At 39.5% G+C, this 14,172-nt stretch overlaps 1 protein-coding gene across 1 annotated transcript in view; it reads left to right on the top strand.

Moving 5' to 3' along the window:
- Positions 1-14,172, top strand: part of AMBRA1 (autophagy and beclin 1 regulator 1) — a 126,062-nt gene that overhangs the window by 76,775 nt on the left and 35,115 nt on the right. The window contains exons 13-14 of the mRNA XM_058026874.1: positions 6,798-6,986; positions 7,408-7,562. Coding sequence (XP_057882857.1) covers positions 6,798-6,986; positions 7,408-7,562 — 344 coding nt within the window. The remainder of the gene's footprint in view (positions 1-6,797; positions 6,987-7,407; positions 7,563-14,172) is intronic.

Genomic DNA, 14,172 nt, shown 5'->3' with positions numbered 1-14,172 from the left:
TGTTTCAATCTTCTCCCTTTCACCTACCAGGATGCTTTTATTCTGAAAAAGCTTCCAATTAGCTGGAAAGTGGGTATGGTTTCTGTCGTCATTGTGTCCTTCTTGTGGGCCACATTCCAGCTACAAGTCCATCCCCAGCCCTTCCGACTCACCATGCTGTGCTTCATTGTTTTTGGCTTGTCCATTTTGTCTTATGACCATTTGGAAATGTTCATTTTTACTCTTCTTTTATATGCTGAGTGCAATCCTGGCATTTCTAGTCTGTTAACCTTATCTCCTTCTGCCAGGGTGTAGTAGGGATGTATGAAGATGTAGCAGCTGTGTTTATACTAAGCCAGGTATTTGCCAAGCTTGCCTAGGCACAGAACAAAGGCAAGCTGCAAGTTTGCCAAGGTGCACGGCTTAGAGATAGGAGAGCATGGTGCTGAGAACATCAGTGTTGTGTGTTCAATCCCCATATGGGCCATTCACTTCAGAGTTGGGCTTGATGATCCTTGTGGGTCCCTTCCAGCTCAGAATATTTGGGATTCTCATATTCTCAAATGAGGAGCAGTGAATTGGATGAGTTTTTTGTGATTCTTCATGATATTGAAAATAAAATATTTTCTCAGTAAGGTATGTGACTTCAGTAGCTCCTCTTTTTCTTCCCATTGTTTCCTGTAATTCAGAGGTGGTCCTGTGAGATAATCTGCTTACACAGAGAGGTCTATTGTACCTCCTGGGACTGGCTTAAGCCACAACTGCTTTGGAGTTCAGGCAGATGAAATGATGCAGCTGAAGTTTGGGACTGCCTGCCAGCTCCTCTCTCCATCAAAGCAATGACTCTGTGGCCAACCTCCATCTCTGAGCAGCTCTTCTTCCTGTAACAATTAAACAAAGAAAGGATAGTTGGAAGTAGGATGTTTTCCACTGAAGCGGATGCATCTGAGTAGGTGACAGCAGTGAGATTAGCGCAGTCCTGTGATCTCAGTGTCTGGGCCCCAGCACCCTTGGAAGCCTTGGGCTCAGGGTGTGCCTCTGCAGCAGCAACCTCCCTGAGGCTCAGTCCAGCAAGAGCACACAAAAGCAGATCCTGGCAGTCCTGGAAACGTGGCTGTGCAGGGACCTGTGGGATTTTAGTATCAGCCCTGTCTTTCTCTGTTAATTGCAAAATGCAAAAAGATTGCTTCAGATTTCTTCTCTCCTTTTGCCAGTTTTGCTTTTAATAGCTCTGAAATAAACATGACCCGGTCTTATATTGAAATTGTCAGTCATATCAGCATTGGGGTGGAGAATTTATTTGACAGCAGAGACACTGCTATTTCTGCATTTATTTAATATTCTTCTAGTGAGTGTTGCATATCCTTAAAATTCCTGCAACCAAGTATTGAAAATAGTGTAGAATATAGGCTTTTCATAATATAGTTGAAGGCTTTCTCTCTTGTTTATATTTTAATGTAGTTTCTCTCATGCTACTCACTGCTGATAATTTCAGTTTCTGGTGTTGAACCAGTCTTGTTTAGGAATCTGGAGTGAGTTCATCCTGTTCTAACACTGCTTGGGTCTTGAGGAAGGTGATTTGATCAATAGTTACTGATCCACAGTGGAATGCAGGGTAGCTTAGTAGAAGAAAAAAGAAATATTAAACAAATTTTTAAATAGGAGCAGCTGTTAGGAGAGTTGGGAGCTATCTCTGAGAGTGGCTAGGAGTGGATGATAGTCCAGCAGTTTTCCTTTGGCAAACAGTGGTACTGCTGCTGGCATTCCAGGCCTTCCCCAGCTTCAAGCATAATTAATGTCCAAGTTGGCACAACAGCTTGATTAATTTGTTCTCTGATGTTTCTTTTGATCTGTTTTGTCAGTTCTGTGGTTGCATTAACAACAAAAGAAAACAGGAGATGAAAGGGCAGTCTTCTTGCAGTAGTTTTCCAAAAATAGCAATAATTTTCCCCCTAAAATCTTCCTTATTGGCTTCATCTTCATAGATCAGGCTGCAAGCTCAAAGAAATCAGATAACCTCTGGGTTTATCGAATGCATGGGTATGTTTATCTTTCTCATCTCTTGAGAACCTTGTAAATGCTGTCCTTAAAATGAAACCTTGCTGAGATTTCCACCTGTCATATTTAGACTTTTTCTGCTTGCACAGTAGGCTCTCTTGGTTCCAGATGTAGGTGCTACTTGAATCCTCATCCTTCGTAAACGAGGGCAAAGCAAAGAACAATAATGCCAGTGTTAATCAGGTGATAAAAGACTGAAATAAATAGCACTCTTTCCTGTTAAGCACAATTTGCATCTGTAATGTTTTATGTTCCCAGCACACATCAAGGTGGAAGGACAGTTCTCTTTTGGCAGGAAGGCTCACATATTATGTTTTGCTAAGAGACATTCAATATATGCAACAAACTTTAAAAACAAGATGATATCCATTCATGTTGGTCTTCATTGTGGACTGCTCACCAAAAACCTCTTTGCTGTGCTGGAAAAGGAGCAGGTGTGAGGGGGAAATCCTTTAGATAGAAAATGAGTGAACATGTGCTGTGTGATCGACTCTGGGTGACTGCTGATCCAAACCCAACATTGTTGTAAAAGACATACAGTAAATCCTAGATGAGGAAGAGAATTAGAAACCTGGAAATGAAAGGAATGGCCATGGAACTGTGAGGATATATACAAAACATGGCAATATCTCCAAATCAGTAAATGGTACAGAATATAAACATTTCTTAACTTGCAAAAATTAAAGTGTGGAATTTTATCTTAGGAATATCCAAGTTTGCATTGGATTAAAAAACTAAAACAAACTTCAAAAGCTGAGAAGAACATGGATTCTCTAGACCATGATTTTTCAGTAGTTACAGAGAAATCAGTATCTTTCCTCTCTATAACTTCCTGTACCTCTTTGAAAGCAGGAGTTCATTAGTACAGAATGGTCCCTGGGCTAAATAGGTCCTGTTTAGGATCTGTCCCTGGACTTGCTGGAACAAATCCACAGGAGGGGCATGAGGATGATCAGAGGGCTGCTGAACCTCTACTGTGAAGACAGGCTGAGAGAGCTGGTTTTGTTTAACCTGGAGAAGAGAAGGCAGCCTTTTGGTACTTAAATGGATATTAGGAAAAAAAGTGGAGAGAGACTTTTTGTTTGAGCAGATAATGTCAGGACAAGGGAGAATGATCTTTACTAAAAGAGGGAATAGTTAGGTTGGGTATTAGGAGAAAATTCTTTGCTTGGAGGGTGGTGAGATACTGAAAGAAGTTGCCCAGAGAAGTGGTGGATGCCCCATCCCTGGAAATGTTCAAGGCAATGTGTGATGGGACCCTGAGCAGCTTGATGTCATCAGTGTCCCTGCCCATAGCAGGAGGGTTGAAATGATGTGATTTTAAAGGTCCCTTCCAACTCAAACTATCCTATGATTAAATGACACCCATACCTGTGCTCTGAGGAAGCAAGTCTATGTCCTTGTGACTTCTAATATTGAGCATCAAATGACAGTAATTAAGAATATTGAGAAGCCTTGGCTATCTCATGGAAAATGCAGCCAGACCCCAGAGATGCAGGACAAAATTTTGTATCTTGCAGAATAGGAATAAGAACAGTTCTTAGACCCCCAGAAATGGACTGCACTATGTTGGGTTTTTTTTCCCCAATAATCAAAGTTTTTTTGCAGGGTTGGTGGTGGGAATGTTTCATAGATGTATCTTTAGCAATGCTGTGCATGTATGTGTGCTATGTTTTTTTGCTCTGTTTGTTGTCTTTTTGCTTGGCTTTCTTTTAAGTAAAGTCTTGTGGCTGTGAGAGTCCCAATACTTACTTTTTAGTATGTTCCCATACCCCCATTTTTTTCTCTCAATTTTTTACAACACTGCTGATTAGAGTACCACTACAAAGGAATTGATGAGAAAGGACCCCTTATCCAAGGAGAGAAGCTCACTGTTGCCTTAGAGAATCACATACTGTAGTTCCTAAAATTCTGTCTTATAATTGGTTAAATTCTTTGATCCTTTAATGTCTATTGAAAAGACTGTTCTAGAATCTTGCTATTTTTGTTGAAACCTTTTAATCTCCAAACTCAATGCTTTTTTTTACCCACTTACCTGAGCAGTGATCAGTTTTCAACATTATTTGTAGAAAACTGATGTTTTTCTGGCACTTACTTTCTGTAGTTTTTGAAAATACAGTACACAATTGTATTTCCTCCCCTCCCTTTATTTGGGAGGGGTGGTGTTGGTGTTTTGTGTTTGTTTGAACATAAAATGAATGTTTCATTTTCCCCAGTCGTCTTTGCTGGCCATGTTATCAGTTAGGGTTTAATCGCTCTTGAACGTGGCTGGCCCAAACTGTGCCCAGGGGTCCTGTGTGTGGTCTCAGCACAAGGCTGTGTACCAGCACTGATATTTCTTCTGGAATTGTGCTCCCTAGTGCAGTTCAGGATTGCTGTCACTTTCACTCTTACACTGGGTAATGGCTCAGTTTTTGCTACAATAACCAAAGTTAATTCTCTCATGTTTTCAAGTTCCTGGCTGAAGCAGAAGTATATAAATGTCAACACAACCTAGAGTTCCACTGTCAACACAACCTAGAGCTCCTAGAGTATAAATAGGACTGGTTTTGGAATGAGTCACTCAGCAGGAATCCTCCCAGTTTGACTGGGATTGCAATGGTACAAGCTGTTGTCATGTATCCTTTAGCTGGTTCGCAGCACGTACTGCAGTTCTTGTGTTGAGTTGATGCCCATCTTCTCTCGTGGTGACATAATGAGTATTTAAATAAAGCCTAGATTCTTTTTAAAAGGATGCATTTTAATTCTATCCATTTCTTTTAATTAAGCAGTATAGTCTTTAATCTTTAAATTCTCTTGTCTTTCTGTTCAACTATCTTCAGACTGAGCACTCAGGAATTTTGTCATCTTTTGAACCACCTGTTCTTTAAGGGCCATGTATATTTCATGTACTGGTATTGTAGCCTTGATAGTGACTACAATTATTTACCTTTTTCTGTTCAGCACTTTTCTGTTTATACTAGGCTGAAAATTACTGTTTTTAGCAGCTTCAAGACTGAAAAATTGGTGGAATAAATTTAGGGTACAGGTGTAGGTGGTTTAGTACAGAATGTAATTACATAGTCCACTTTTAATCCTCATCTTCTTTTTCATCAGAGTTTCCTAAATGGAGCAGTAGATAGAAGTTGATACTCAGCCACAGGGGAAAGAAGTTCCCAGGAGAAAGGTCTTTGAGACCAGAAGAATTAAAGATGAGGTTCAGTGAATGCTTTAAATCAGCAATGCTGCATGAAGGGCAGTCCTGTCTGCTTCCCTCTCATGAGTACTTTTTGTGCTGCTGCAAGGAGCTATGCAGCCATGGGGTGTACTGGGTTGGGAAAGTGTTCTGGTTAAAAAATGACCTAGACTGCAATCAGTAATTTCTCATAGCAGTTCCCTGATGCAGATTTCTTCTATGCAGGTGTTGGAAACAAGGGGTAGGATTTGTCGAAGTATTGAGTTACAGCCTTAATTTTATTTACAAGTTTGGGCTTTCAGAAATATGCACAAAGCATTCTTGTACTGTTAGTACAAGAATGGTACTGTTGGTGCCATCGGTACTATTCCTTGCTAAACTAATAAGGAATCTTGACTAAGAAATGCCTTCATAAACTTGCTTGCAATTGTAGCTGAACATATTAAGGTCTCTTCTGGGCTAAGCATGGTCTGTCTGATGTTTTTTTTCATCTGAAGATCATTTCTGGACTGTAGAAATCAACAGTGTTCTACATGGTGCTGTAGCTTCAAACATGTGAGACAGGATGTTCCATCTTCTACCATGCAAACTTTCTATATTGCAAACGTGGGCCTTATTTCTATTATTTTTTAATATCTCTATACTCTTGAGTTTGAAAATACTAGAACCTGAAATTTCCCTATCCCAAAAATAGTATATGTAGGTTCAGCTTCAAACCTCCTGAAAAACTGAACTGCAGTTAGGTTAGGCTGGTAGAGTAGACATCACTCCAGCCATGTCTTAACAAGGTGCCACTGAACTGTTGGTGTAGATGGTACTTGGAGGCTTGGAACCTCATTGTACTAGAGCTTGTAGTCTTCATATGTGAGATATGAAGGGAAAACACTTGGATGAGGTCACCCAGCAATTTACCAGCAGGGATTAAAATAAAATATTGTTTTGTGGATTGCTGCTCACTAATCTGCTGTACAGTTACTTCACTGACATGCATGAGTGTCTCAGATACTGGAATAATTAAATGGAGGACTGGCTGGAGGAGTCTCTGCCCTTTCTCACTGACTTTATCCAAGATGAGTATGGAAGTCAGCAGTAAGAAATGAATGTCTGTATCTGCAGGGAGGAGTTTTTCACTCATCTCCTGTTTATTGGAGATGAGAAGAGTGGAAATAGGCGCTCTGCGAGAGAAGGGGAAATGAATTAAGATATACTGTTTCTAATGAGAATGCTGCTGGAGTTTGTCAGTGTCATGATTTGAGACTTGTTTAAACTGTGCTGTTCTTTGCAAAGGATGCTGTTATGCTTAACAAAGGGCAGTGTTTGATAAAGTGCAATTGCTATTATTTCTTGGCTGAATGCTTCAGGAGGTGAATAAATTTAATTTCCTGGGCTCATTGCAGTGTCTTATCTCCGTTTTGGAGCAAGTTATACATTAATCAGGGTTTTAACATTTCATAAACTTCTGGAGGAAGCTAAATGTCTTGAGTGCCTTTTGCGTGTACTGTCCATTGTCCAACATTAAGTTTACATCTTACTGTATTCTGTTCAAATTTAGTACTATAATCACTATTCATTTCTTTCTTTGCAGCCTCTGTGAATGTGCTTGTCCAAAACTGCAAAATTTACAACGATGCTAGCTGTGATATCTCTGCTGACGGGCAGCTGCTGGCAGCCTTCATTCCCAGCAGTCAGAGAGGCTTCCCTGATGAAGGAATACTGGCTGTGTATTCTCTGGCACCCCACAACTTGGGCGAGATGCTATACACAAAGCGATTTGGTAAGCATACAGCTAGAAGTCAGGGTGGGAGGGGGTGTGACAACCTCAGAACTTCAGCCATCAGTAAGAAATGCAATAGATTGAGCATCAGTAATTGTAGCAGCAGGAAACATGTGATTGGCTGTCTAACCAGCCACGGACACAGTACTGCTGGGGAGAGGCTTGTGATATGGTCTGGACTAGTACAGTGCTGCTATGGGGGAGCTGCTGAACAATAGTTTTTAATTCCTTAAAGGACTTCATTGTCTTAGTGACAGAACACCTACAACAAGGAAATGTCTTATAAAATTTGTAACTTGTGCAGGTCTCCCTATTCTCTACCCCTTGTAAGAATGAGATTAATATGGCATACATTATGTGAGGATGAAACAAGGGGCAGGATGTTAACCCATGAGAGAAATAACCCCTCTTCTCTTCATAGGACCTAATGCCATTTCTGTGAGCCTGTCTCCAATGGGCAGATATGTTATGGTGGGACTGGCTTCCCGACGTATCCTGTTGCACCCCACTACAGAACACATGGTTGCTCAAGTTTTCAGGCTGCAACAGCCCCATGGTGGAGAAACCTCTATGAGGGTGAGTATATGTGTATCCTGCTTGTGTGTGTTTGGCTCCAGCCTAGTAGTTAGTTGTTGGGCTCTTACAACAGAGACAGAACGCTCCAGAAACACTGAATAATAAACACACAAAGGAATTTATTGCAGACGTATGCAAACGTGGCAGGAGCATGTAAATACAACAGAACTGTGAAACTTTCCTCTTGTTTCAAATATGATGATGAACAAATACATTCTGTGTTGTAATACATTCCTAGAGCTAGACATCATTCAGAGGACCTAGTAGGTCTTTTGTACCTTTTCAGGTAATATGCATCTTGCTTGTGGTACTGCACTTGATTTTGCTGAGGCAGCATATCAGCTGAGGCTTCAGGATCATTTTCTATCATTCCTAAAAGCAACTGACCTCTGGGACAGCAACCATCAACAGTTTCAGGAAGGGTAGGGGCCAAGCTTCATATCCTATGTGCAAACTGAAGTTGACCATGCTTTTCCCAAACAGGCTTTGCCAGCTATTTATAAGTTAGTTCTTAATGCATATATAAGGATATTTGGCAATGGAATTATCTTTATGTTCTGCTTTGTGTGGCAGCTGAACTGTGATCCATTTTGACTCGTTTAGTACCTGAGGGAAAACCTTCATCTTTTCACTAAATGCCAGAGTTGAGAACATATGTGTCTTGCTTTCTTAATAAGTGAAACACAACAGCTGTTCCGTGATAGTTCTAGGTAATAAAAGCCATGTCTAGTTCATAATGCACAAAGAGAATTACGGAGTCAGAACTAAGTAATTTCTAAAGCTGAAATTTGGGTTGGATTCAAGTTCTAGACCATGTATTCAGGTGACTTGTTTTAGGAGATGAAAAACAAATCTTCAGAATTTTCACTTTGAGGGATAACTTTACCATTGTGGAACTCATTCCATGAGAAATATTTTTTTCCTGTTGTTTTCTTTTCTAAATTTTTTTTCTTTTTTTCTTAAAGGTCTCTCTAATTATTATTACTTTTGGCCATACACTGTTTTCTCAGTGTACAAGGGTTGCAGTGAGGCATTTGTCTAGTGACCTGACACGGGACAGACTTGTTGCTGGGTGAAATTCCTTGATTCACCTGATCTGAAACTCTTGTTTGTTGTCATGATCTGCTCCATATTATAAGGCAAGGGAAGATAAATGATGAAGGTATTCTTTGGTGCACCAGTCAGCACTTTTTCAGACGTGGTTCTGAGCTACTATTCTGGTACAAGCCTCTCAAAGTAAGAGACAGAAATTAAAATGTGTTTAAGAAAAAAAGTACAATTTGGTTTACAGGTAAAGTTGGTAAAAGCTGCATGGATATAAGATCACAAAGTACATGGAATCGCTATCCTGTAAGATCTTTTGAAAATTCTAGTTTGCCCTAGTACTGTTTCTTTTTCATCTATTTTAAGATCCTAGTGAAATGCATATATTTCTCTGCCAGAAACTGGAGTAGCCCTTCCTACAGTCTTTTTACCATATCATAAGTTAAGACAGAGAAGTCCTATTAGCAAAAATCACATCTTCCTCTCATCTCTCCTTTACATTTGCTCTAAGCTCCAGTTGCTATGGCTTCTAGCCCTTGTCTTTTGGAGACATTTTTCTGTAGCCAGCTAAATCAGCAAGCTCACTGTCTAAATGTTTCATTTATATTTCATCTCCATGTCTTCAAATGCTTGTACCCCTGCTCTTAGTCACCATTTAGTGAAGTAATGCTTTGTATTCTTTAATCTTCTCTTGTAATTTAATCTTACAACTTTCTTTTTTTTTCTTTTGAACTCTCTCCAAAAAACCTTTATTTTCTTTTTATTCTTTTTTTTTCCCCCCCTTGTTCTGGGATGTGTTTAAATGTACATAATGTGATAAGCATAGTTTTACCAGAAGCCCACAGAGGGTAGTTATTTTCCTTTTGGATAGCAGCCTTTATTTATGCAGTCAGAAACCATTGAGGGCTGGGTTAGTTTTCAGGGGGTTTGCTGTTTTGTTGCACTGAAAATTTTCTACCATTTTTTCCCACTCTTGCTTCTCAGACTTGCTCCACATCATTGCACTTCTGTCTTTCTCATCTGCTGTAGTTCTGGATTTTTTTCTCCAGATGGATTGCATGTATTCTAAAGGTTGCTTTTTTCATCTTTCTTGCACATGTATTTATAGCTTCCAAAACCTTTCCCCCACGTTTTGAAATCCATCCAGTCTAGCAGGATTTGCTAACTATTTTGCTGGTTTCCCCTATTCCAAATAATGTTTAAAGATGTTAAAAATATCTTATTTCTGACAGCTTTGGACTTGGAGCTTTATGCATGTGTGACAGGGTCACAGCTAGATCAGTTTGAATTAATTTGGTTAAAGAACTTTCCTCTTGAGTGATGTTGAATACAGTTTCAGCATTTTGGTGTGCTGCTGGTTGTCTTTGTGCAGTCCACAGAACCAAGCTTAGAAAGCATACAGCTGTCAATTTTGTTAATACTGCTCCTATGTCTAGTTGTAAAAACTAGTGCATCCACCACAGGTATTTATTCTGCCTTGAATTTTGCAGTAAGACTCCTTCATAAGTTTGTAATGCTTTTCAAGGCATGCAAAATGAAAATAGAGTTTTAAGTAGGAAACTTCATCATATTCTTAGCACACTGACCTTACCACAGCTGATATATTGATATTCAGTTGAGTGAAAATCTCTTTATAGCTTGGCCAGCATGCAGAACAAAAAGGTTTAGGAAACCTGGTGAAACTGTACTCTTTAATATCTAATTTAATATGCACCTTAGAAAGAATCAGAAAGCATTTTTGTTGCCTCTCTGCCAACAGCTTGTAATACAAAGTACTTGTTACTCAAACTCTTAATTAAAAATGAGTCAGAGCCATGTTTGAAGCAATATTTTGTGGATATTTTAATTATACCCTACTCCAAAACTCCCAAAAGAAATGCTACATTATATTCTTTGAGAATTCTCATAAATTGTTTGACAGTTCTTCTGCCTGCCTGCCTGCCTTCCTCCCTGCCTCCCTCTTGGCTTTGGATTTGCAGTCAGTGAGCTGTAAGAGTAAGGCTTGGCAACATGGCCTCCAAGCTGCTGCTGACCAGTGCAATGATTATTTCTGATTATTTCTGATTCAGATTAACCCTTCTTCCACATCCTTTACTAGCAGTCAATGGAATGCAGATTTCTATTGCTTGGAGAGTTTCTTCCATCTTGCTGTTAAAAGAGAGATTTGAAGATGCAGTTAATTAATTTTATTACATGAAACTTTAATACATTTAATTGTGGTAGAAATTCACTGGCTGTTGATGCAATTTTCTGAGAACTACAGCTATTTTGGATTGTACTAAAGGAGCACCTTGGTGGTACAAGAGTACATTGTCTGAATGCATCTTGCTGCCAGTGTTTCAGAGAGATTGGGTAGAGTTCACAACAGGTCAGGGCTGTCGTGATTTGACAGTTACGAATTTTGTTCAGAAATAAAGTCATGAATTATCATCAGATGTGGTAGTTGTGAGGTAGAGGTTTATGCTTTTTCTGCTCACTCCCTTCAGATTGGGCTGATTAGCATTTCACATGGAAACCTCACTCTGCTAAAGAACAATTTTTAAACTTCAGTCTGAAAAACAAAATCTTTCTAGCAGTGTTGACTTTTAACAGGAGGGATATGCATGAACATCAAGTGTTTGTTGCTTGTGTTCTTGGGGGATTTTTTTCCAAATCTCTGAAATGTATCTGTAGCTGGAGAGAACAGGGAAGGAATTGCTTTTAGCAGATATCTAGTTTGGGGGTGGTACAGATAGCAGTGATGCTGGCAATTGTCTGCAATTTGAGTTTCAGAGATAGAAAGCTTGGAGACAGAACTCCAAATGTGGAGTAAGGATAGGTTTTGTAGCCTGTTTTGAAAACATAGGTGGAATTTACTTCTAAATAAAGCATGTCTGTTTTCAAGCTATTTGGTTTAGAGTGATTTTTGAATTCCACGTGCTTCCCAGCATATATGGACATTAAACAACTTAGAAGAATGTGAAATTAGATTCTTGTATGGAGCTGAAGGTCCTTAGAAACATGGGAAGAGTAAGGATCATATTGCCCTGGATCTGATAGCAGTGGGTACTAGTGAGAAAGGCAGCCAGAAGGTAGTTTTATTTCTAGCATTCACAAATGCTGATGCCCTTGCAATGTTTAGTGTTTTTCATTCTACCCAGAGGAAGATAACTTGGGAATATCAGCAAAACGTGATTACTGGAATCCAAATTAAAGTGAAACCTTGAAAGTAGCTTTTGAGCTACAAAAAGTGAGGTAGGTGATAGAAAAATTTGATTGACATGGAGCTGAAGGGCAAATCATATAATTTGTGGGGATAAGGTGACTTAACCAATCCCCATCTCAAGTACTGCACTTGCTTTGAATGTGGAAAAATTCAGGCTGTGGAGATGCAGAATTAGTTCTTGACAAGACTGCTGCTATTTGGGAAACATTCTGATTAAGTGGTCGGTCAATAGCCTGGATGGAACAGAGTATTTGTACATTTCCATTGTAAACAGATGGAGCATTCCAAATACCACAGGAAGAAGGGCCTGAAACAGAAAGACTTGCAGAGTTTTAGCACAAAGCCAAGCTTTTTTTGTTCTAGCATATTAACTCTTAATGAGTACAATGCACGGTGAAAAGATGCACAGTTTTCCTGAGTGCTGTTGCGTTCTGAGCTTCATGCAAGTGTCAGTAAAATGTATCCAGCCTTGTCTGCAAAGGTCACTCACTGACTCTCTGGGTGAGCTGTGCAAGCTGCTGCAGCCGTAAGCAACCAAACTTTAATCCTGAAAGCAAACACCCTGCACATCTGTTTCACTGGGGCACAAGTTAGTTTTATCAGAAACCTTGGCCATGTGAAAATAAATTGGTATGAGGAGATGGCTTACTGCAACACATTGCCCCCAGTGAAAGAGTTCATGTGAACTAACATATTTCTGAGAACAAGAGTAGTGTACAAGAAAGTACCAGCTTCTTGCTGTGTTGTTGAAGAATGTGTTGCTATGGTCCCTTGGGTCTTCTTTTAAGAAATATTTGACATCTTCAGGTCAACAGAGTGATCTTCTGATGACTCCAAGTAGAACTGTAAATAATATATCCAATTACTGCCCAAAGAAATTTTTCACTCTTGGCAGAAGTCAAACCACATAGATGTTTTTTTAGCCTTTTGAAAGGCCATGCAAAGTCACAGACTGCAGGCACTTGTTGATACTAGGAAAAGGACATGGAAACAGAGCCCTTGTTTGACTGAAATGGGAAGTTCCTCCTTTTAACAGAGTGGAGCATAATTGTCTGGTTGAGACCTAGTAGTTTATATATTCTATGTATTGGCAGATTCTGTCAGGTGTCTTTAGGAAAACAGATAATATCCAAAACCCATGTTGGTAAACATTGCTTATGTAGGGTACTGTAAAGAGAGCTGTATCCAACATCACTGGTAATTGCAGCACAACCTTGGGGGTGCAGATGGCATGAAGATTTGCAGAGATGTGCACATGTGAGTATGGATGTGGAAATGTGCAGGAAATAGTTTGTTGTAAGACTTAGATACATTTCTGTGTTAACCAATTCAGCTGTGTCTGCTTGAAGTCTGCTAAGACATAGCTTAGAGGAAACTAAAAACTCATTAGAATCCTTCATAAGATACTGTGTTAATATCTCACATGATGGTTAAACATGGGAGCAATGTTTAACCGTCCCTTTTAGCAGACTGGTGTGAAGAAAAAGCAAATGACATCTCTTCAGGATGTTTTTACTTAATGGGATGTGAAACTGAGAGCCAAGACATTTTGTTTAGTATGAGGTCCAGTATTTGGAGAGCAGAGCTCTTGCAGTTCAGGTAAGGCCTTGAGCCTTTTTGCCCCACAGTAGATACTGTTAGCTTTGGTGCAGTTTGGTATGTAGTTTTAACTAGATTTAAGAAATTATAGCAAACATGATTCTACATATGAGATTATTTATGTGCAATCATCTTGCCCAAGTAATTTAGTTGGAAGGGAGCCAAAGTGAATTCTTACCAATTTGTATTGAACTGTGCATGGGCTGAGAAGAAATTGCTGTTTGCTATTTCACAAAAACTTTTTCCAGTACTTCTTCCTACCATCTTCATTTAATTAAATTTGAACCAACTCTTTCCTCTTGTATTTATTCCTTCCAGACATGTAGGCAGCTGGATGTCAGCCTCTTTTCACCTAGATGAGGATGCATGTAGCTCTGTCATCAACATATTTTTGACATTTGATCTTGTATGCCATTCCACTGAGGCTCAGCAGACAGAGAACGGAGTGGAATGGCAGCTGTGCACAAATCCTTTGCTCTTGTCATTGGATTTTTAACATATTGTAGATGTTGCTGTTACAGTCTCAGCATGACATTTAATGAAGAATTCACAGATACTGGTTTTGGTTTGCAGTCTTAGTTAAGGACAAAAATAAAAAAAGGTTGCCGTTCCTTTTGCCAGAGAAATGGCGGTATGTCTGTTAGATGGATGCAGCATTGAGAGCTGTTGGTGATTTTTGGAAGAGAGAGCAGCAGTGGGATACAGTCCTGTTTGCACAGTTCTGTTTTTTTGTGCATCTGTGCTGAGTATACATACACGTGT

The sequence above is a fragment of the Melospiza georgiana genome, chromosome 6, assembly GCF_028018845.1.
Source record: "Melospiza georgiana isolate bMelGeo1 chromosome 6, bMelGeo1.pri, whole genome shotgun sequence".
Taxonomy (NCBI): domain Eukaryota; kingdom Metazoa; phylum Chordata; class Aves; order Passeriformes; family Passerellidae; genus Melospiza; species Melospiza georgiana.
This window is presented reverse-complemented; position numbering and strand designations above follow the sequence as displayed.